This window comes from Grampus griseus, assembly GCF_964374135.1.
Source record: "Grampus griseus genome assembly, chromosome: X".
In the NCBI taxonomy this organism is placed as follows: Eukaryota; Metazoa; Chordata; class Mammalia; order Artiodactyla; family Delphinidae; genus Grampus; species Grampus griseus.
In genome coordinates this window covers 37,232,026-37,253,498 of record NC_138999.1, presented here as the reverse complement: position 1 = coordinate 37,253,498, position 21,473 = coordinate 37,232,026, and the positions used below count along the sequence as shown (strand labels likewise).

Below are 21,473 nucleotides of genomic sequence, written 5' to 3'. Positions count from 1 at the left end.
AACATAGGCAGAACACTCTATGACATACATCACAGCAAGATTCTTTTTGACCCACATCCTAGTGAAATGGAAATAAAAACGAAAATAAACAAATGTGACCTAATGAAACTTCAAAGCTTTTGCACAGCGAAGGAAAACATAAACAAGACGAAAAGACAACCCTCAGAAGGGGAGAAAATATTTGCAAACTAAGCCACTGACAGAGGATCAATATCCAAAATTTACAAGCAGCTCATGCAGCTCAATATCAAAAAAACAAACAACCCAATCCAAAAATGGGCAGAAGACCTAAATAGACATTTCTCCATAGAAGATATACAGATTGCCAACAAACACATGAAAGGATGCTCAACATCACTAATCATTAGAGAAATGAAAACCAAAACTACAGTGAGGTATCACCTCACACCCGTCAGAATGGCCATCATCAAAAAATCTACAAACAATAAATGCTGACGAGGGTGTGGAGAAAAGAGAACACCCTTGCACTGTTGGTGTGAATGTAAAGTGATACAGCCACTATGGAGAACAGTATGGAGGTTCCTTAAAAAACTAAAAATAGAACTCTGACCCAGCAATCCCACTACTGGGCAAACACCCTGAGAAAACCATAATTCAAAAAGAGTCATGTACCACAATGTTCATTGCAGCACTATTTATAAAAGCCAGGACATGGAAGCAACCTAAGTGTCCATCGACAGATGAATGGCTAAAGAAGATATGGCACATAATACAATGGAATATTACTCAGCTATAAAAAGAAACAAAATTGAGTTATTTGTAGTGAGGTAGATGGACCTAGAGTCTGTGATACAGAGTGAAGTAAGTCAGAAAGAGAAAAACCAATACTGTATGCTAACACATATATATGGAATCTAAAAAAAAATGGTTCTGAAGAACCTAGGGACAGGACAGGAATAAAGATGCAGACGTAGAGAATGGACTTGAGGACACGAGGTGGGGGAAGGGTAAGCTAGGATGAAGTGAGAGAGTGTCATGGACATATATACACTACCAAGTGTAAAACAGATAGCTAGTGGGAAGCAGCTGCATAGCACAGGGAGATCAGCTCGGTGCTTTGTGACCACCTAGAGGGGTGGGATAGGGAGGGTGGGAGGGAGATGCAAGGGGGAGGAGATATGGGGATACATATTTATGTATACCTGATTCACTTTGTTATAAAGCAGAAAGTAACACACCAATGTAAAGCAATTATACTCCCAATAAAGACGTTAAAAAAATAAATAAAATAAAAATACAGGGCTTCCCTGGTGGCACAGTGGTTGAGAGTCCGCCTGCCGATGTAGGGGACACGGGTTCGTGCCCCGGTCTGGGAAGATCCCATATGCTGCGGAGTGGCTGGGCCCGTGAGCCATGGCCGCTGAGTCTGTGCGTCCGGAGCCTGCGCTCCGCAACGGGAGAGGCCACAACAGTGAGAGGCCCGCGTACCGCAAAAAAAAAAAAAAAAAAAAACCAGTACAATAACATTCAACATGAGGTACTTTGTATTTATATATTTTTCCTTCATAAATAATGCTGTAAGCTACTGAATTCAAGCACTCTGATGCACAAGTGGCTAGTGTCTTGAATTAGCGAGCTTATTGAAACACCTTTAAAAAAAGACAATTCAGTGCAATAGTTATGTAGAAATTAGACCATTTACTTAAATACTATATTAAGATATGCTTAAAGAATGTTACATTAGGATTGCTAGCCTAGTTCCCCTTATCCCCAGGATATGAACAATGACAAAGTTTGCCAGATACATTGGGAAAAGCATCTACAGGAAATTGTTTAATAAAGTTGCATTTATACACTACAGTTGCCTGCCTTGTCAGAACACTGGTTTCTAGTTTTAAAAGATACAAAATTCGAGATTACCAAAGAAAATAAAGCAAGTATGTTAGCCTTAACTCCATGTTGTTGAAAATGCAGAAGGGAGAATAGGATTTAAAAGATAAAATTTTCTTGTGTTAAATACAATTTTCAAATTTAACCCACAGGTCTTGGCACCAGCCAATCAGATTATGGATGGGTTTCGTTTTTTTTTCTTTTTCAGGTGATAGTAATTAACATAAAATTAAGTTCTTCCACACCTCGTGTACAGATCTCACGCGGCTCTCACCCAGCAGTTCCCCAGCCTCTGGCAGGCAGCTACGAACAGGAGCACTGACCATGGGTGTTACTGAATGAACAATCTTCACTCTAAGGTTATCACACCCACCGCAATAATCTGATATGATGAAATTAGTGCTAAATAAAGTTTCTTCTCCTCTGGCTTAAAAGTGAGTTCCTTCCAATCAGGTATATAGTCTACCAATTTGCAAGGTAACTATGAGTTACCAAAATGTTTAACCATAATTTATAAATAAAACCCTTTGTAGAAGTAGTTTTTAAATTGAAAATGTACCTTATTTCACAGTTTGCCAAAACTACTATCTGTCATCTCGCTAATAAGAAATAATTGTTAGATAATTTTGGAAAGTTGTCCTGGGAATACTCATCTATAATCACCGTAATAGCTTTTGATCATCTACGCTAACAGACATAGGTAATGGTAAAGGTGATTAAAACATTTCCCTTAATCCAGTGTTCTCCTCCATCAGGGAAGCCAGCCGAAGCAACAAGCCCACGTCTACAGGGGGAGAGGTGGCCCAAAAGCACAGGTAATCACTCAGTGGGGCCCAGCTGGGGCCAGTAGGGGGACCATTTCTGTCCCAGCCCTCACTGACCAGGCAGGGAAGAGACAATTCCTGAGCTGGCACGCACCTGAATGCGCACGGGCACCCACGCAGACACCCATCCCAGGACTAATCCCTGCTCCAGAGCCAGCTTTGGGCTCACGGAACAGGAGAAGGAGGTGGCCAGCGACCACACTCTGGGTGGCTGGGAAGCCATCTCAGGATCACGCTGGGCAGAAAAGCTGCCCAGAAACACATGGATACTTCAACTGGGAGTGAACACAGTGGACACCACCAGGGTCACAGGCACTAAGCCAGCACAGCACAAGCCTTCGCTGAAGGAGAATGTTTTGATGAGCTTTTCCCTCCTTTGTGTACATTATCCGTGGACAAATAAGAGAGCTGGATGTGATGCTGAGGCAGTGAATATTAGGTATCATCAAGAGTATCGTTCTAGACCATTTTCTAAAAACCCTGCAGGCATATATTGGCACTTTAAGATGGCCAGAGGCCAGATTCTAGCAGTCCAGGAACAGGACAGAATTATAATTAACTAAGAAGATACAATGTGGTCAAAGTAGATCCGGTGAAATACATTACAGATTAAGAAAAAAATCAATGAATAAAATATCTTATTACATTAACATGTGGTGCTACAAAACTAATTGTTTTTCCATTCATCTAAAGAATCGTTTGGTCCTCTTTTCATGGGAAAAAGGGAATAGGAATTCTATACAGTACAACTTTTGAAAACCTGCAAATGGCAGGGATCAGAAGCTAAACAGGGGGAAAAGAATCTGACTTTTTGAACTCTGTATTATAATATGCCATCAATTAAACTATTTGTCATATGGCGCTTTTTTAGGCTTCCTTTCAAAACCATTTTAGTTTAAATTAATAGGCCTGCAACTTTTTTCTGATGACAATAAAATTTTATAATTTAGTTACTTCTAAAAGAAGCCTCTGTACTGCAATATTTTGTCTTCTAAACTAAAAGAATATAAATCTGTTTGTAGCAAAAAGTCATGACCTAAAGCTTGCAATTTCTTACTTACTTTACATTGACACTTTCCAATTTAAAATTTAACAATCTTACGAATTTAGGATTTAAGAAAAAGCAATGCCCAAAAGTAAAATATTTAAAAGGAAATAAAATAAGAAGGTAAACATGACTACTGTCTACTTTCTAAATTATTACTTATTATCAAGCAAAACGTCTTTCAAAATTGTACAATGAGGTTTATCGTTTTGGGGGGAGGGAGGGGTTCTGTTTAAAAATAATTCTTGTTATTGTTATTTTAGACTATTTATTCCTACTTAAAATAAAGCCCAAAAGAGAATTTGAAGTGATCCAAAAATTGTCCTAAGAGGGACAAAACTGGGAGGTCAGTGGGGCAGTTGGAGAAGAACGCAAAATCTCCCCAGATGTATAAACGCAACTCTAAGAACCACAAGCCTTGATGAGAACTTGGCTCTTTTAGGCATAGAGTTAAAAGCTGAACGCTGCATTTTTGCCTGTACATAATTAAAAGGTTGAAAGAAATTTGAACCTGCCTACAGCTCCATTCGTTACAAATTACCTGCGCTGATCGCAAACCTGCAGCTGAGCTAAGCATCAAGCAAGTAGGAGCGTGGTGTGCACCTCAGAGCCCGCACTGCTCCGGGAAGCGTGCTCAAGCGTAGAATATAAATTCGGGGATCTGCTCCCCCCCGCCCCTGCACTCCAGTGCCGACGGTGACTTTGCCACACTGAACTTCTGTCATGCCTTCCTGTCCAAAGTAGCTGAGCTCATTACCATCCGGGATCACGCAGGCCGTGTAGAAGGTGTCCTGCTTAGTCTGCACTGGGTACTCAAACCACGCGGAGAAGGTGTTGCTGGAGCTGTCTGAGAAGTACTTGCTCAAGTTCTGCCCCAGGACGACGCCCTGCCGCTTGAGTTCGATCTTGGCGCTGTACTCGGCCGAGCCGTAGCTGGAGCCGTGCAGCCCGAAGCCCGCGATGAACACCCTCTTGTCGACGGCGAACTGGATGCTGTCGCAGCGGCCCCGGTAGCGCCACTGGTTGCTCCGGTAGGCGCACAACTGGAAACGGTGGCAGCGCTGGAGGACGAGGCCCTTGCGGGCTTTGCAGCTCGGGCTTCTTGGCCGCGGTGTACCAGAGGAAGATGTCGTTGGTCTCGTTCAGAGTTAAGACTCCGGACTGCGCAGCACTGTTTGCAAAATCGTCCAGGGCCATGGTCGGGATGCGGGTCAAGTAAAGCGCCTTCCCGAGGACCTTGCGCTTGTTTTCAGCGCTCAAAGCCAGATCTTGTCGCTGGCATTCCACTTCAGCCCAGCTGAGAGCTGCCTCGAAAACCACAATTTCTTTGGCATTCAGAGTTTCCCTGCGGAGGATACTTTCTAGTGTCCGGAAGTCAATATCACAGAACCCCTCAGACTTGAGAGCGAGCTCGGCCTGGGCGTCAATCACCTCCCAGCACCGCTGGGTCAGGCCCGGCTCCTCAAACAGGCAGCTCTGGGACAGGAGGACACAGGCGTTCTTGGCGCTCAGGCAGGTCTCCAGGAGATTGACGCAGGCTCGGGCGAGGTGAGGGACGATGTACTTTTTAGCAGCATAAAGAGTGGCCAAGACTGTGACAGCACCCAAGTCCATTTCATCACAGTAGATGTATTTCAGCACAGCGAGAAAAGCAGCAGGGTCGACATCTGGTATACAGATCTCAGCTTTGTCTTCGGCAAGTTCTCCATAAAACATTGCATGGAACACGGAGCTCCCAACAGCTAAAACATATTTGTGTCCTGGCAACCGCTGAGTCCCACCTGGTGGCCCAACCACAAAATGTACATCTGCCATCAAATCATTATGGAACATCACCGCATTTCTCTCTCTAATGGTGGGATAAGGAACCTGCCAATTCGGGGCTGGAATAAGGTTGTTGTTACTGAGATTCTGCTGGTGGTACTGATGGACAGTAGTGCTGCTGGAGTTGGCTGGTTTTCTTCGGCGGAATATATCAGCAGTCATCTTCTTTTTAGTCTTCAAGGTAATTACTTCATAACAAACTGGAGGCAACTTGCTGCTGCTGCTGGGATTTTTTTTCTTCGAGCTCTTCTTGGACCTGTTCTTTACCATCTCGCTCGCGGTCCTTGTCACCTCAGGCAGCGCCCGCCGTCTGCGCTGCTTACCACTTGCTTCCTCGGCCCGGTGCCCGCTCCTCGGGCCCAGTCCCGGGCACTCTGGGATCCAGCACCCGGCAGGGCTCGGCGGGCACCCGCAGGCTGCATTCCTTTTTTTTTTTAAAGATTTTTTTTTGATGTGGACCATTTTTTTAAAGTCTTTACTTGTTACAATACTGCTTCTGTTTTATGTTTTGGTTAATTGGCCACGAGACATGTGGGATCTTAGCTCCCCCGCCAGGGATCGAACCCACACCCCCTGCATTGGAAGGTGAAGTTTTAACCACTGGACCTCAAGGGAAGTCCCATGAATTGCATTCTTAAAATTACATATTCTAATTGGCTGTTGCTGATGTATTAGAATATTGTGGATTTTTAAATTTTATTTTTATCCACTAAACTTGTTGCAATTTCTTAATAGTTCTAATAGCTTTTTGAGTCTCTGGAATTTTCTATGTAAGCAATTATACTTTCTGAAAATAATGACAATTTAACTTCCTCCTTTTGATTCTTAAAACCACATTACTCTTCCTTGTCTGCTGCATTGCTTACAACCTCTAATACCACGTTAACTCCAGTGGAAACAGTCTTATCTAGTTAATTTAAAGGAACACATATATCACTAGTTAGTATGATATTCGCTGTAGTTGTTTGAACTTGCGTTCAGAGATTGCCTTTGTTCCAGATTACTCATTGTGAATGGCCTTCAGGATGGATAGTCAGAAGCTCTAATCAGCAGCAAAACTGTCTCTGGAGCGCTTCTCTGGGAAACAGAGGCAGTTAAGTGACTTCCTAGAGGTGTGTCCTAGCCAGTCTCCAGCAGAGGCAGTGTGGAGTCATTCTTTTACTGTGCTTGCCTCAATCTCCTACATCTGAAATGCATTCTTTACTCATTTGCCCCATTTTTGCATTGCTTTGAAATTTTAACTTAGTGCATTTACTTTTTTCTTTCCAAGTAGATTATAAGATCCTTGAGGATAAGGGCTAAACAGTGCCTTTCTTTTATCTCATATACACTCTTTAGAATATAAGTTCTATGAGGGAAGAGACTTTGCTGGTGTTGTTGCTACTGTTTCCAGTGGCTAGCACAATGCCGAGCACTGTAAGCACTAAATATTTTTCAATAAGTGAGTCAGCCTCACATTCCTTCAACCCCCACAGGCTTCAGTCCATGTTTGGCAATTTGCTGTTTGTACCGAATGCATTCAAAAATGGTGGTGGAATGAATGAGCCCTTCCAGGCCCTAGTCTCTCATTTTCATTCCACCATTCTTTCACCTGGACATCTCCATTTCTAAACAGTTTAAGCAAAGCTTGATGTTGATGTATTTGTCAATGCCAGAAAAAAAATGTTTGACAAGTGTGCAATCTAACTTCATGAATTTCAAAACAGATGACACCCATTTTGATAAATGCATATGATTCTGCAGCTGATGAAAAAGAAAAATGAAAATGGGGGCAAATTACATTTTGGCACCCAAGACAATAATCAATCTTTCTTCACGCTAATGGTCTGTCATGAGACCATAAAACCACATGAAGACAGGAAACAAGAAAGTCCTCACACCAGATTTCCAAGGGAGTCAACATAATTTGGTTAACAAGACACACTTATCTGTGAATGAATTACAGCTAAGTGTGAACCTGGCAGTTCAATGATAAAATATGTCAAAGCTTTCCAGAAATGATTACCACCATAGCATTGAATAAGGTTACCATGGGCAGAACAGACTAATTGGTAGAGTTAGATCTATTTTTAAATGTCAAACAACATCTTGCTACTCTTAGCAGCACTGCTCTATGCCCCTTAACTGGGGATACTAACTACCTACACGTTTCTCACTCCCACCGTAACAGTCTACCCACGTTTGTTTTTTAAATCACATAGCTGGGGAGACATACACAGAAATCTGATAATCAAGTCCTGGTCCTGCCTTCTAAGGGGTGGCAGTAACATAGGGTGGTAAAGGAGAGAGCTCTTGTTGCCACGCCCTCATTTGTCACCGCCACGTTCAAGCTCTTTTCCTGCCCTTCAAGTGCTCTCTTTCAGCTGCATGAACTCAGTTACCTGTTCACCTGTCCCTTTATTTAAAGGCAGAAAACCTTCTCCCTGATGCCATTACAGCCTTCATGAACAGTTGTATCTTCTGAATCTGTAAGGTCACTCATCATCCTCCCATAATCCCTTTCCTGACTTTAGCTGTCATCCTCCCTCCCTAAACATACTTGCATGGACATATAAGTGATATCACACAGTATTTGTCTTTCTCTGTCTGACTCATTTCATGAAGCATAATATTTTCTAAATCCATCCACGTTGCTGCAAATGACAGAACTTCATTCTTTTTTATGGATGAGTAATATTCCATTGTGTGTGTATATGTATGTATGTATATATACATGTATATATGTATGTATATATATACATATATATATATAATATCTTTATCCATTCATCCTGAATTCTTTCCAAAGTGCTTTTCCATAAAAATCTTATTGAATCCCTGAAAAGTCCTGTAGGATAAACCTGGCATATTATTACCATCTTACAGATGAAGAAACTGAGGCATGGAAAGGGTCAAGAGCCTTCAGTGAGATATCACTCTAGCAACAGGGTATGGAAGTCACTTCACCCAGCCACTGTATGAAGCTCCTCCTGGATAAAAGGATGAAATTTAGATCTGAAACTTAAGCACAGAAATACTCTATAAATCAACAATAGGCTGGCATCTTTCAGGATATAAATTCAAGACAGTGAATCTTTGATGATGAAGATAGCTTTAATAAGGAAAGTAGATATAGGAAGCACAAAAAGAAAAAAAAAAACCTGCCAAAAACGATCTTCAGTGAACACTAGATCTGGGGCTTTGCAAATATATTAAGGCTGTTTAACATTGGTCATTGACAATTTCCTTTAGCTTTCATGATTGGTGGAAATAAATATACGCTCTCTCTAAGGCTCAAGCCTCCAAGGAAATACCTAGTGCTGGTAAACAAGTTCTATAACGTCATGTGCTCTCCGAAAAGCAATGACTCTCAAACTTTAGAACATTCCAAGAGCCAAGTTAAGGAAATGGCAACTTATTTAGTGACTTTAATAAAACATGAAGAGGCCTGAAGGAAGCAAGCGCAATATGGTGGGAAGTTTTCACTAGATAACACCTATTTGCAGTTGTCATCTGATCTGTGTAGAACTGACGATACCACCAGATTTGTCATTGATTTGGTTGGGTGGGCTATTCCTCCATCTGGAGACACTGGGATACTTATAAATTAGTTTTCTTCCCGAGTATCTACCACAGATAATGTTTACTCTGCCTTTACTTATTAGGGTCTATCTGAAAGAATCTCAAAGCCATTATTCAAAGATGCCCTGTTTTATATATCTGTAGATGCACAGGAATGTCTGGTCGTCTATTTGGTACATTTGTAAAATGCTTATTGTGTGCAGACACTGCTTCCGGCATTTGATTTGAAACACAAGAACTATTTTAACTACTCCATTGTAAAAATGAAATGGCTTAGCACATGGAGTGTTAAAAAAATGTGAACTAAATATTGGGTGAAGAATTAGCTGGAAGGAGAATGTGATAATCCAAGTTGGAATAGACCAAAATCAACCATGTACCAAAAATAAAAAATAACCTATGCTTTTCTTAAACAGCAGGCACTCCTAATTTATATTCCAGCTAACAATTGCTTTTCCAATAATAAAGCATCTGTTACCTAACTCTGTTTCCTTGTTTACCCACCTCTCCCTTCTCCAGCACTGAATTAATCTCACAACTCACTTTTCCTCTTCTGATAAAATAAATCAAAACAAGGAAATAGAGACCATTTCAAACAGTGGTCCTTCATCCTGAAGTAGTTATTCAATGCAAGTACACATTGCTCATACCAGCCACTTCCTAGTTGCCACTGACAAAATTCACCAATGTCTTCCATCACACCATGTAAGTCACATTATTGGTAGGACAAAACGTTGCCTCTTTTATCACAGGCAAAAGTGCAGCTGTCAACTCTCCACCTTCCAACGTGAAATTCTAACACCTCCCCCTCTCTCTAGCTCCATTACTTCTGATCTCAGGGGAAGAGGTGTCCCTCCTTATGGTCAACACTTACGTTGGCAGCTGGGCTTGGGCCCCTCCTCTTCTACTCTGCCAAGCCCATTTATTCCTTAACCCACTATTTTCTATCTCCACTGTTGATGTGCCACAGAAAAAACTCTGGATCCTTTCTGGTAGAGTCTTAATTAACCAATATATGGGATTTAAAACTCCTGAGCCTTCCTTACTAAGAATTTCTCTTTCCTTGGTTTCCATAAGGTACAATCTCCTGACCTACCACCCTGCCACTCACCCTCAGTCACTGTCACTAACTTTTCCTCAAGGTTTTTCTGCCCAGAAAAGTAACACGTGCACATTGCAGAAAATTTTGAAACTACATTCAAAAAGAGTAAAATAAAATTTTCTAAATATAAATAATCTGAGCATTGTAGAGTAGTTCCTTCTAGGCCATATATATTTTCCTAATGAAATTCTAATCGTGCTGTGTTCATTATCCTGATTGCAGTGATGGTTTTACAGGCATATACGTATGTCAAAATGTATCAAATTGCATACTTCAATGCATGCAGTTTATTGTATGTCAGTCATACCCCAACTAAGCTGTTTTAAAAATGTAAACAATAGAACTGCTGAACAACCATTGACAGGAAGATGCTGGAACCCACCAAAAAAGATACCCTACATCCAAAGACAAAGGAGAAGCTGCAATGAGACGGTAGGGTAAAATCAAATCCCATAACCGCTGGGTGGGTGACTCACAAACTGGAGAACACTGATACCACAGAAGTCCACCCACTGAAGTGAACGTTCTGAGCCCCACATTAGGCTTCCCAACCTGGGGGTTTGGCAACGGGAGGAGGCATTCCTAGAGAATCTGAATTTGAAGGCCAGTGGGATTTGACTGCAGGACTTCCACAGGACTGGGGAAAACAGAGACTCCACTCTTGGAGGGCATACATAAAGTCTTGTATGCACCAGGACCCGGATGAAAAGATCAGTGACCCCACAGGAGACTGAACCAGACCTACCTACTAGTGTTGGAGGGTCTCCTGCAGAGGCGGGGGGCAGCTGTACCTCACCATGGAGACAAGGACACTGGCATCAGCAGTTCTGGGAAGTACTCACTGGTGTGAGCCCTCCCATAGGCCACCATTAGCACCACCATACAGCCTGTAGGCTCCAGTCACCTCAGGCCAAACAACTAACAGGGAGGGAACACAGCCCCACCCATCAGCAGACAAGCAGTTTAAAGTTTTACTGAGCCCTGCCCACCAGAGCAAGACCCAGCTCTACACACCATCAGTCCCTCCCATCAGGAAGCTTGCACAAGCCTCTTAGATAGTCTCATCCACCAGAGGGCAGACAGCAGAAGCAAGAAGAACTACAATCCTGCAGGCTGCAGAACAAAAACCACAATCACAGAAAGTTATACAAAATGAAAAGGCAGAGGATTATGTCCCAGATGAAGGAACAAGATAAAACCCCAGAAAAACAACTAAATGAAATGGAGATAGGCAACCTTCCAGAAAAAGAATTCAGAATAATAATAGTGAAGACGATCCAGGACCTCGGAAAAAGAATGGAGGCAAAGATCGAGAAGATGCAAGAAATGTTTAACAAAGACCTAGAAGAATTAAAGAACAAACAAACAGAGATGAACAATACAATAACAGAAATGATAAATACACTAGAAGGCATCAATAGCAGAATAACTGAGGCAGAAGAACAGATAAGTGACCTGGAAGACAGAATGGTGGAAATCACTGCTGCAAAACAGAATAAAGAAAAAAGAATGAAAAGGAATGAAGACAGCCTAAGAGACCTCTGGGACAACATTAAATGCAACAACATTCACATTATAGGGGTCCCAGAAGGAGAAGAGAGAGAGAAAGGACCAGAGAAAATATTTGAAGAGATTAGAGTTGAAAACTTCCCTAACATGGGAAAGGAACTAGCCACCCAAGTCCAGGAAGTACAGAGAGTCCCAGGCAGGATAAACCCAAGGAGAAACATGCCAAGACACACAGTAAGCAAACTGATAAAAATCAAAGACAAAGAAAAAATACTAAAAGCAACAAGAGAAAAATGACAATAACATACAAGGGAACTTGCATTAGGTTATCGGCTGATTTCTCAGCAGAAGCTCTGCAAGCCAGAAGGGAGTGGCACAGTATATTTAAAGTGAGGAAAGGGAAGAACCTACAACCAAAAATACTCTACCCAGCAATGCTCTCATTCAGATTTGACAGAGAAATCAAAAGCTTTACAGACAAGCAAAACTTAAGAGAATTCAACACCACCAGACCAGCTTTGCAATAGATGCTAAAAGAACTCCTCTGGAGGGGGGAAAGAGACTAGCAGCTTAAAAAACAAAAAAAAAAAAACAGAAACAAAAAAAAAACACTTGTACATATATAGACTGCTATATCAAAACCTCATGGGAATAGCAAATCCAAAAACTACAATAGATATACACACAAGAAAAGAAAAAGCAACCCAAACACAACATTAAAGATGGTCATCAAAGCACAAGAGAAGAGAACAAAAGAGGAAGGAAGGGAAGAAAAAAGACCTACAAAAACAAACCCAAAACAATTAAGAAAATGGCAACAGAAATACACATATTGATAGTTACCTTAAATGTAAATGGATTAAATGAGCCAACCAAAAGACATAGACTGGCTGAGTAGATACAAAAACAAGACCCATATATATGCCATCTAGAAGACACTCACCTCAGACCTAGGGACACATACAGACTGAAAGTGAGGGGATGGAAGAAGGTATTCCACGCTGATGGAAATCAGAAGAAAGCTGGAGTAGCAATACTCACGTCAGACAAAATAGACTTTAAAATAAAGAATGTTATATGAGACAAAGAAGAATACTACATAATGATCAAGGGATCAATCCAAGAAGAAGATACAACAATTGTAAATATTTATGCACCCAACATAGGAGCACTTCAATGTATCAGGCAAATACTAACAGTCATAAACGGAAAAATCAACAGTAACACGATAATAGTGGGGGAATTTAACACCCCACTTTCATCAATGGACAGATCATCCAAAATGAAAATCAATACGAAAACACAGGCCTTAAATGACACATTAGAGCAGATGGACTTAATTGATATTTATAGAGCATTCCATCCAAAAACAGCAGAATACACATTCTTCTCAAGTGCACAAGGAACATTCTCCAGGACTGACCACATGCTGGGCCACAAGACAAGCCTCGGTAAATTTAAGAAAACTGAAATCATATCAAGCACCTTTTCCAATCACACCACTATGAGGTTAGAAATAAACTACAAGAGCGACTTCCCTGGTGGTCCAGTGGTTAAGAATCTGCCTTCCAATGCAGGTGACGCAGGTTCGATCTCTGGTCAGGGAACTAAGATCCCACATGCCACGGAGCAACTAAGCCTGAGCACCACAACTACTGAGCCTGCATGCTCTGTAGCCCACGCGCCATAGCTAGAGAGAAGCCCACACACCACAACGAAGAGCCTGCGCGCGGCAACAAAAGATCCCACATACCAAAATGAGGAACCTGCATGTCGCAACTAAGACCCAACGCAGCCAAATTAATTAATTTTTAAAAATAAGCAATAAACTACAAGAAAAAAACTATAAGAACACAAACACGTGGAGGCTAAACAATATGCTACTAAACAACCAATAGAATGGATCACTGAAGAAATCAAAAAATACCTAGAGACAAATGAAAATGAAAGCACAATGATTCAAAATCTATGGGATGCAGTAAAAGCAGTTCTAAGAGGGAAGTTTATAGCAATACAATCTTACCTCAGGAAACAAGAAAAATCTCAAATAAACAATCTAATCTTACACCTAAAGCAACTAGAGAAAGAAGAACAAAGTAGTAGAAGGAAAGAAAACATAAAGATCAGAGCAGAGTTTCCCTGGTGGCACAGTGGTTGAGAGTCCGCCTGCCGATGCAGGGGACACGGGTTCGTGCCCTGGTCCGGGAAGATCCCACATGTCGTGGAGTGGCTGGGCCCGTGAGCCATGGCTGCTGAGCCTGCATGTCTGGAGCCTGTGCTCCACAATGGGAGAGGCCACAACAGTGAGAGGCCCGTGTACCGCAAAAAAAAAAAAAAAAAAAAAAAAGATCAGAGCAGAAATAAATGAAATAGAGACAAAGAAAACAATAACAAAGATCAATGAAACTAAAAGCTGGTTCTTTGAAAAGACAAACAAAATTGATAAACCTTTAGCCAGACTCATCAAGAAAAAAAGGGAGAGAATCCAAATCAATGAAATTAGAAATGAAAAAGGAGAAGTCACAACTGACACCACAGAAATACAAAGGAACATAAGAGACTACTACAAGCAACTGTATGCCAATAAAATGGCCAACCTGGTTGAAATGGACAAATTCTTAGAAAGGTACAGCCTCCCACTACTGAACCAGGAAGAAATAGAAAATATGAACAGACCAATCACAAGCACTGAAATTGAAACTATGATTAAAAAATTCCCAACAAACAAAAGTCCAGGACCTGATGGCTTCACAGGCGAATTCTATCAAACACTTAGAGAGGAGCTAACACCTATCCTTCTCAAACTCTTTCAAAAAACTGCAGAGGAAGGAAAACTCCCAAACTCATTCTATGAGGGCACCATCACCCTGATACCAAAACCAGACAAAGATATTAAAAAAAAAAAAGAAAACTACAGGCCAATATCACTGATGAACATAGACACAAAAATCCTCAACAAAATACTAGCAATCCAAATCCAACAATACATTAAAAGGATCATACACCACGATCAAGTGGGATTTATCCCAGGGATGCAAGGATTTTTCAGTATCTGCAAATCAATCAGTGTGATACACCATATCAACAAACTGAAGAATAAAAACCATATGATCATCTCAATAGATGCAGAAAAAGCTTTTGACAAAATTCAACACCCAGTTATGATAAAAACTCTCCCGAAAGTAGGCATAGAGGGAACATACCTCAACATAATAAAGGCAAAGGCCATATATGACAAACCCACAGCTACCATCATACTCAATGGTGAAAAGCTGAAAGCATTTCCTCTAAGATCAGGAACAAGGCAAGGATGTCCACTCTCACCACTTTTATTCAACATAGTTTTGGAAATCCTACCTATGGCAATCAGAGAATACAAAGAAACTAAAAGAATCCAAATTGGAATAGAAGAAGTTAAACTGTCACTGTTTGCAGATGACATGATACTGTACACAGAAAATCCTAAAGACGCTACTGGAAAACTACTAGAGCTCATCGATGAATTTGGTAAAGTTGCAAGTTACAAAATTGATACAGAGAAATCTGTTGCATTTCTATACATTAACAACAAAAGATCAGAAAGAGAAATTCAAGAAACAATCCCATTTACCATTGCACCAGAAAGAATAAAATACCTAGGAATAAACCTACCTAAGGAGACAAAAGACCTGTACTCTGAAAGCTATAAGATGCTGATGAAAGAAATCACAGAAGACACAAACAGATCCATGTTCGTAGATTGGAAGAATCAATATTGTCAAAATAACTATACTACCCAAGGCAATCTACAGATTCAGTGCAATCCCTACCAAATTACCAATGGCATTTTTCACAGAACCAGAACAAAAAACCTTAAATTTTGTATGGAGACACAAAAGACCCCAAATAGCCAAAGCAATCATGAGAAAGAAAAATGGAGCTGGAGGAATCAGGCTCCCTGACTTCAGTCTATACTACAAAGCTATAGTCAACAAAACAGTATGGTACTGGCACAAAAATAGAAATATAGATCAATGGAACAGGATAAAAAGCCAAGAAGTAAACCCATGCACCTATGGTCAATTAGTCTATGACAAAGCAGGCAAGACTACACAATGGTGGGAAGACAGTCTCTTCAACAAACGTTGCTGGGAAAGCTGGACAGCTACATGTAAAAAACAATGAAATTAGACCATTCTTTAACACCATACACAAAAATAAGCTCAAAATGGATTAAAGACCTAAATGTGAGACTGGACAGTATAAAACTCCTAGAGGAAAACATAGGCAGAATACACTCTGCCATAAATGGCAGCAATTTATAAGAAAGGCCAGGGAGCGGAGAAAGCAAGGCATTGCTGGAGTCCAGAGCCATGGGAGAAGTGAAGCAGGCTGCCGAGTTCCCTTCCCCTCCCCACCCCAAAATAGCCCAGAGTCTTCCTTCACCAGTTTATAAAATACAATAAAAGTCAAGCCAGGGGAGAGACTCCAAGGGAATCACCCATAGAGACATCAGGGGTCCCTGCAAGAGGTGAAGACTGGCACCAGGTCCTGTCTTGAAATGTAATTAGGGAGAGGACTTGCTGATCCTCCCGGGGATCCTCCCGGGGGCCCTTCTGAGCAGGGCTGGCCGTGGAGCAATTTGCATGCCTGATGGATGGTCATGGCATTAATGCCTGAGTTTCATGTGGGTTATGTCAATGGCTTCTAAGGAAGCCAAACTTGAGCAAATTTGCATGTACTTCCCCCACATTGAGGTGGCTGTGTTGACAGAGGGAAGCTGGTGGTTAGCAAGGCTGGAGAGGAGGTGGGGTTTGGAAGATATCCAAGAGTCACATGGTAAACATTTCATTGCCCCTTGTGAGAGCCAGTGTTTAGACCTGTCACCCAGAGCGCATCTGGCACCTGTCAGAGAAGCAGCAATGACTAAGAGCAGATTGCCAGGGAAAGCAGCTAAATCACTTACTCTTTTCCCTAATTCCTCCTTTCCCCTGCGACACAACAGAGGAGTGCCAAGAAGGGGCATCCCCCAGGAGCCCGCCACACACCATGGTTCACTTCAGGCCCCTTGAGCCACAAACCTGGCAGACCCAGAGAAAGAGAAAAGCTCTGAAGGGTAAATGAAACTGACAGATTTTTAATATCCAAAAATGAAGTCAAGGAATCATCCCAAAATGTCCTTAAGGGGTCCGTGACCTGGCGGGGTGGGACTTTTCACATAGCACAGTTGTGGGAGTGAAGGCTGAGAATGGAGAAAAAATAAAACCACTTCCTCTTTGTACCCCATAGAGATGAGACAGTTCAATAAAGCACTTACATGTGAATAAGCAAAGAGGAGAAAACAAAAATCATCTGTTATCCCACAAGGCGGCTATAACTAATACTAACTGATGTTTGCCAGGGATTTTTATGTGAATTCCTTTGCAAAAATTGAATTACAATGTATTTTCTGTTTTTTAACCTATCTTGTATTCTCAGGAATATACTCTGAACATTTGTGCTTTTTTAACAAAAGTGTTTAACAACACAATTTTTTTTTAGGGTGCGCCACATGGCCTGAGGGATCTTAGTTTCCCAACCAGGGATCGAACCTGGGCCCCCTGCAGTGGAAGTGTGGAGTCCTAACCACTGGACCACCAGGGAATTCCCAGCAACATAATTTTAATAGCTTAGAATATTGTATTCTGTGAGTTGATTATAATTTACTCAAGAAATGCCATATCCTTTCATATTTAAAGTTGTTTCCAATGTTTTACCATTATATATAATCCTGCAATGAACATCCTTAAAACTAAATTTTTGTACCTCTCTTTAATTACTTCCTATGGGTAAATCCTAGTAGCAGAGTTCCTTTATCAAAGGGTATATACATTTTAGAGCTTTTCCTATATGCTGCCAATTCTCCTTCTTTCTACACACCTACCACTAGCCCATGAGAGTCTGTTTTTCTGCATTTTGGCCCACGCTGAGTATACTCCTTTTTTTGAGTTGCCTAATATCTATTTGTGGTATTATTTTGAAATGCACTTTTTTGGAATATTAATGAGAGCTGACATTTTTTCATTGGTTTATTGGTTATTTATAATATTTATGCTGCGCACTGCCTGTTTCTGTCTTTTGCCCATTTTTCTACTAGTGTACAACTTTTCTTACTGTTTTGTAAAAGCCAGTTACATCCATGTATCTATCATATATATTGCAAATATTCTTCCCAGTTCCTTTTTATTTATGATGTCATTTTCCATGCCAAAGTTTAAGCTTTTTAGATTTGACCATATAAAATTGTATCATGATTGATGTCAGGAGTCAATAAACTTTTTCTATAAAGGGCCAGATAATAAATATTTCAGGCTTTGTCAGCCAAATGGTCTGTCACAACTCTGTCTTTCTAGAGCAGAAGCAGCCCTAGAGGACAGTCAATGAATGGGCCTATCTTCATTCTAAATTCAGTCATGGGTGGGCAGTAGTTTGTCCACCTCTGGTTTAAGCTATCAGTGTCATGTTTTGAAAGTGGTTCTCCACCAAAAGGATATATATTTTCTATAATCTATTCTTACTTTGTAGCTTCACTTTTTAAACTCCTATCTTTAATATAATCAACTTTGTTGATTTAATTTTTCTCAAATGAGTTAGCCCTCTGGTCTAAAATCATTTACCATACTTTCCCAACTGAGTTGATTTGCAAACTTTTCTAAATTAAAAAATATGGACAACTGCACACATACTTGGATTATTTAAGTGCTATTACTCTTCTGGGGCTACTATCATGCCTTTAATTATTAGGTTTTTCAGTACATTTTAATATCTTGTATAGCAACTCTACAATCACCCCTCATATTCTTCTTTTTGTCTTTGTTGTTGATTTTTATCTTCCTTTTTTCCAAAATGTTCTTCAGAATCATTTTGTCAAGTTCTAATAAAAATTGTATTGCATTATGATTGGAAGTACATTGCTCTATAGATTAATTTTCAGATAAACTGACAGTCCAAGACACTGGTATGCACGTAGTGGAGGCTACTTTCTCATTATCGTTGGCCTCATTAATTGACTTTATAATCAATACATGCAGCTAAAAAATGTACAGTTTTGTAATTTGGGATTAAACGTAGTATTTTATTTGAAAATAAGATTCAAGTGCTTGAAATTTTGAAACCCACTGGTTTAACCTACTGACATTTATTATTATTACTAATTTGGCTTCTGTCATCTTATTCTATATTTTCATACCTTTAACACTTCTTTCTGGTTTCCTTTGTTTTCTGTTCTTTGACAATAACTGACTTGATTTCGCTAGTGGTTATTACAAGTTACCTTTATCAACGATTTATAGTCTAACTATATCATTTGAGGGTCTTCTGTTTGAGACAAAGGAATCAATACAATCTTAGATTCATTACCCTCACTACCTGGCCCCCACCACATTTTATTAATAAATAATAAAGAATTTTAGATCCACCATCTCTTTTAATAATCATGGATCTTCTCATTTTGGAATGATTTTTGACAATTTTATAATGAGTTTTTTTTTTTTACTAATGTTACTATCCTTCTATTCTGCAGCTATTTTATGAAAACTGTGTCTTCTCATGCCCCATTGTAAATGTCAAATCATTTCTTGAAGTTTTCCTCTGGACTCACTGGTAGATAATTATCAGAAGTTTGTTATTCTGAGTCTTCTAGATCCATTTTCCCCCTTGTTCCGTGGTATTTTTCACAGGTCTTACTGTTACTTTACTCTTTATTCATCTTAGTCCTTGGTCCCGTACCCTGTCCCCAGCTAGTGATAGAATACTCTTCTCCTACTTACAACAGAATGACAGGTTGATGTGCAAGTTTAAACAAAATTTAACTCTGTGTACCTTTGTACGATGTGAGAGGGTGTCTTCTTCCTACCCCATGGTCTGGTTCTCTGGTTCTCTGAACTGATGTGTTACACAAAAAACTGTAATTCTCAGCATGCACTACAACCTGGTTTCTTTCTACAATGGCCCCATGTAAATAATGCCCCATAAACTTATTACCCGTGTAGGTACTATGCCTTCCCATACTCAGGAGAAAAAAAAGAAAGACGCTCATATTTCTGGCTGGTTCAAATCCTGAATATCTGGGTGAATCTCTAGTGGGTGAAGAACAAAATATTTTTCTACCTTTTATGAAGCATTTTGTGTCCAAACCCAGCTCCCGTTGTCCCGAAATTAGTTCCAATTTCTTCAAGGTTCTGGTATTATATGACCTATCAGTTTTGTTTTCCATGGTGGGAGGTTTATTTTTCCCCATAGGCCTTCATTAGTGTCTTTTGTTAGCTGTGGAGAGAGGCTTCCCTGGGGACTGTTAGCCAGATGCCACTTTGAATAACAACAGCAACAGCTAACATTTACTGAGCACTTACCATGTACCATCCACCCATTTTCTCATTTATTCACAACAACCCTCATTTAACCTCTCTAAGACCAGTTTGCCAAGGACACTCTCTGCTAAGGGCACACACTGCCATGTGCATGTATTTAAAATCATTTGCAAACTTCCAGGCTGTCTGGGATTCAAACAAATATACCATCTTTTTAATGCTTTTCTAAATTTCTTAGCCTTTCTGACCCTGACTTGACCCCTCAAGTGCCAGTATTTCCTTCTCCTTCCCTGGCATGGTGATGTGATACATAACCTCATTAGCTAACTCTGTGATTAATCTCTCATTTGATATATATCTCATGTCAGTCATGCCTTATAATTGGGCATTTAGTAACCAAATTTAAGTCAAAAAAATTAAAAATTTTTTTAGTCGGAGAAATTATAGGTTCCAGGTATTTGAGTGAATGTTTTACTTCTCTGTGCCATTTTTGTAAACTTTATGGAAGAAAGGTCTTTTGTAAAGAATATATGGGTCATACACCCTTTCAGAGAAACACACGACATAAAATGTTAACAACTGTAGAGAAGTACTTTACATGAGCACCAGATTCACTAGTAGACAGTCACGGGAATGCTAAGAAGGCAAAACACCTATACAAAATGGTTACAAATTGGATTTTCTGGAAAGCTTTTGAGATGGAGTTTAACATGCACAATGTTTTTTAGGGAGTAATCTTGGGATAAACACCTGTGGAAAGAAGGAAAAGGCAGCAGGATTGAATAGCGGGAGAAGCTGGGTTGTGATGCAAGATCAACGGCCTCAGCTAACCCTCTCTCAAGGAGGTCAGAGTCTTCGGAGTTCTCCCTCTTTGGGTCAAGATAGTCGGATTGTTAAAATGTCTTTTCAATCAGCAATTGGAAGAGGAACATCTGAGAAGGGAGTGGCCTTGGTGAAGCTGCTCTTTGCAGCCTGAGGCAATCTCTGAAGGTGCTGACCTTGAAGGCTGACTGCTGGCAACAACCTGTCCTTCACTGAAGGGGGATCTAGGCAGAGGAGCATCACAGGATCCACCACGATGATCCTCTCTGAAAAGTCAGTCATTTCAGAGATGACCAAACTGATTCAGAATGTTTCCAATTACTTTAAGGCTTCCTGTAATTCTACAGTACTTTTTAAAGCCCTAATAAGATGAAGATTCAAATGAATCACTACTTTCCATGGGACTTAGCTAGTAATCACTAAATACCAGATCATCTGGAAAAGGAAAAGAACTGACTTTCACTGAGCACTTTCTGGCTCAGGTCTTTAACATACATAATTTCATGTCACTGGCCCAAAAGTTTACAGATGAGAAAAAGGAGACAGAAAACTTAGCCACAGCTGGTCAATTGTATAATTAGAACTAAATCACCACAAAACTCTTGATT

At 40.4% G+C, this 21,473-nt stretch overlaps 1 protein-coding gene across 1 annotated transcript; it reads right to left on the bottom strand.

Annotated features, from left to right (window-relative positions):
* Positions 1 to 4,289: 4,289 nt before the first annotated feature.
* On the bottom strand, positions 4,290 to 5,870 carry LOC309840028 (BTB/POZ domain-containing protein 3-like; the record flags this gene model as incomplete). Its single annotated transcript, XM_082682034.1, is given in 2 exon segments — positions 4,290 to 4,809; positions 4,811 to 5,870. Coding segments are annotated over 2 exon segments (1,524 nt in total). The 5' UTR covers positions 5,815 to 5,870.
* Between the last annotated feature and the right edge of the window lie 15,603 nt (positions 5,871 to 21,473).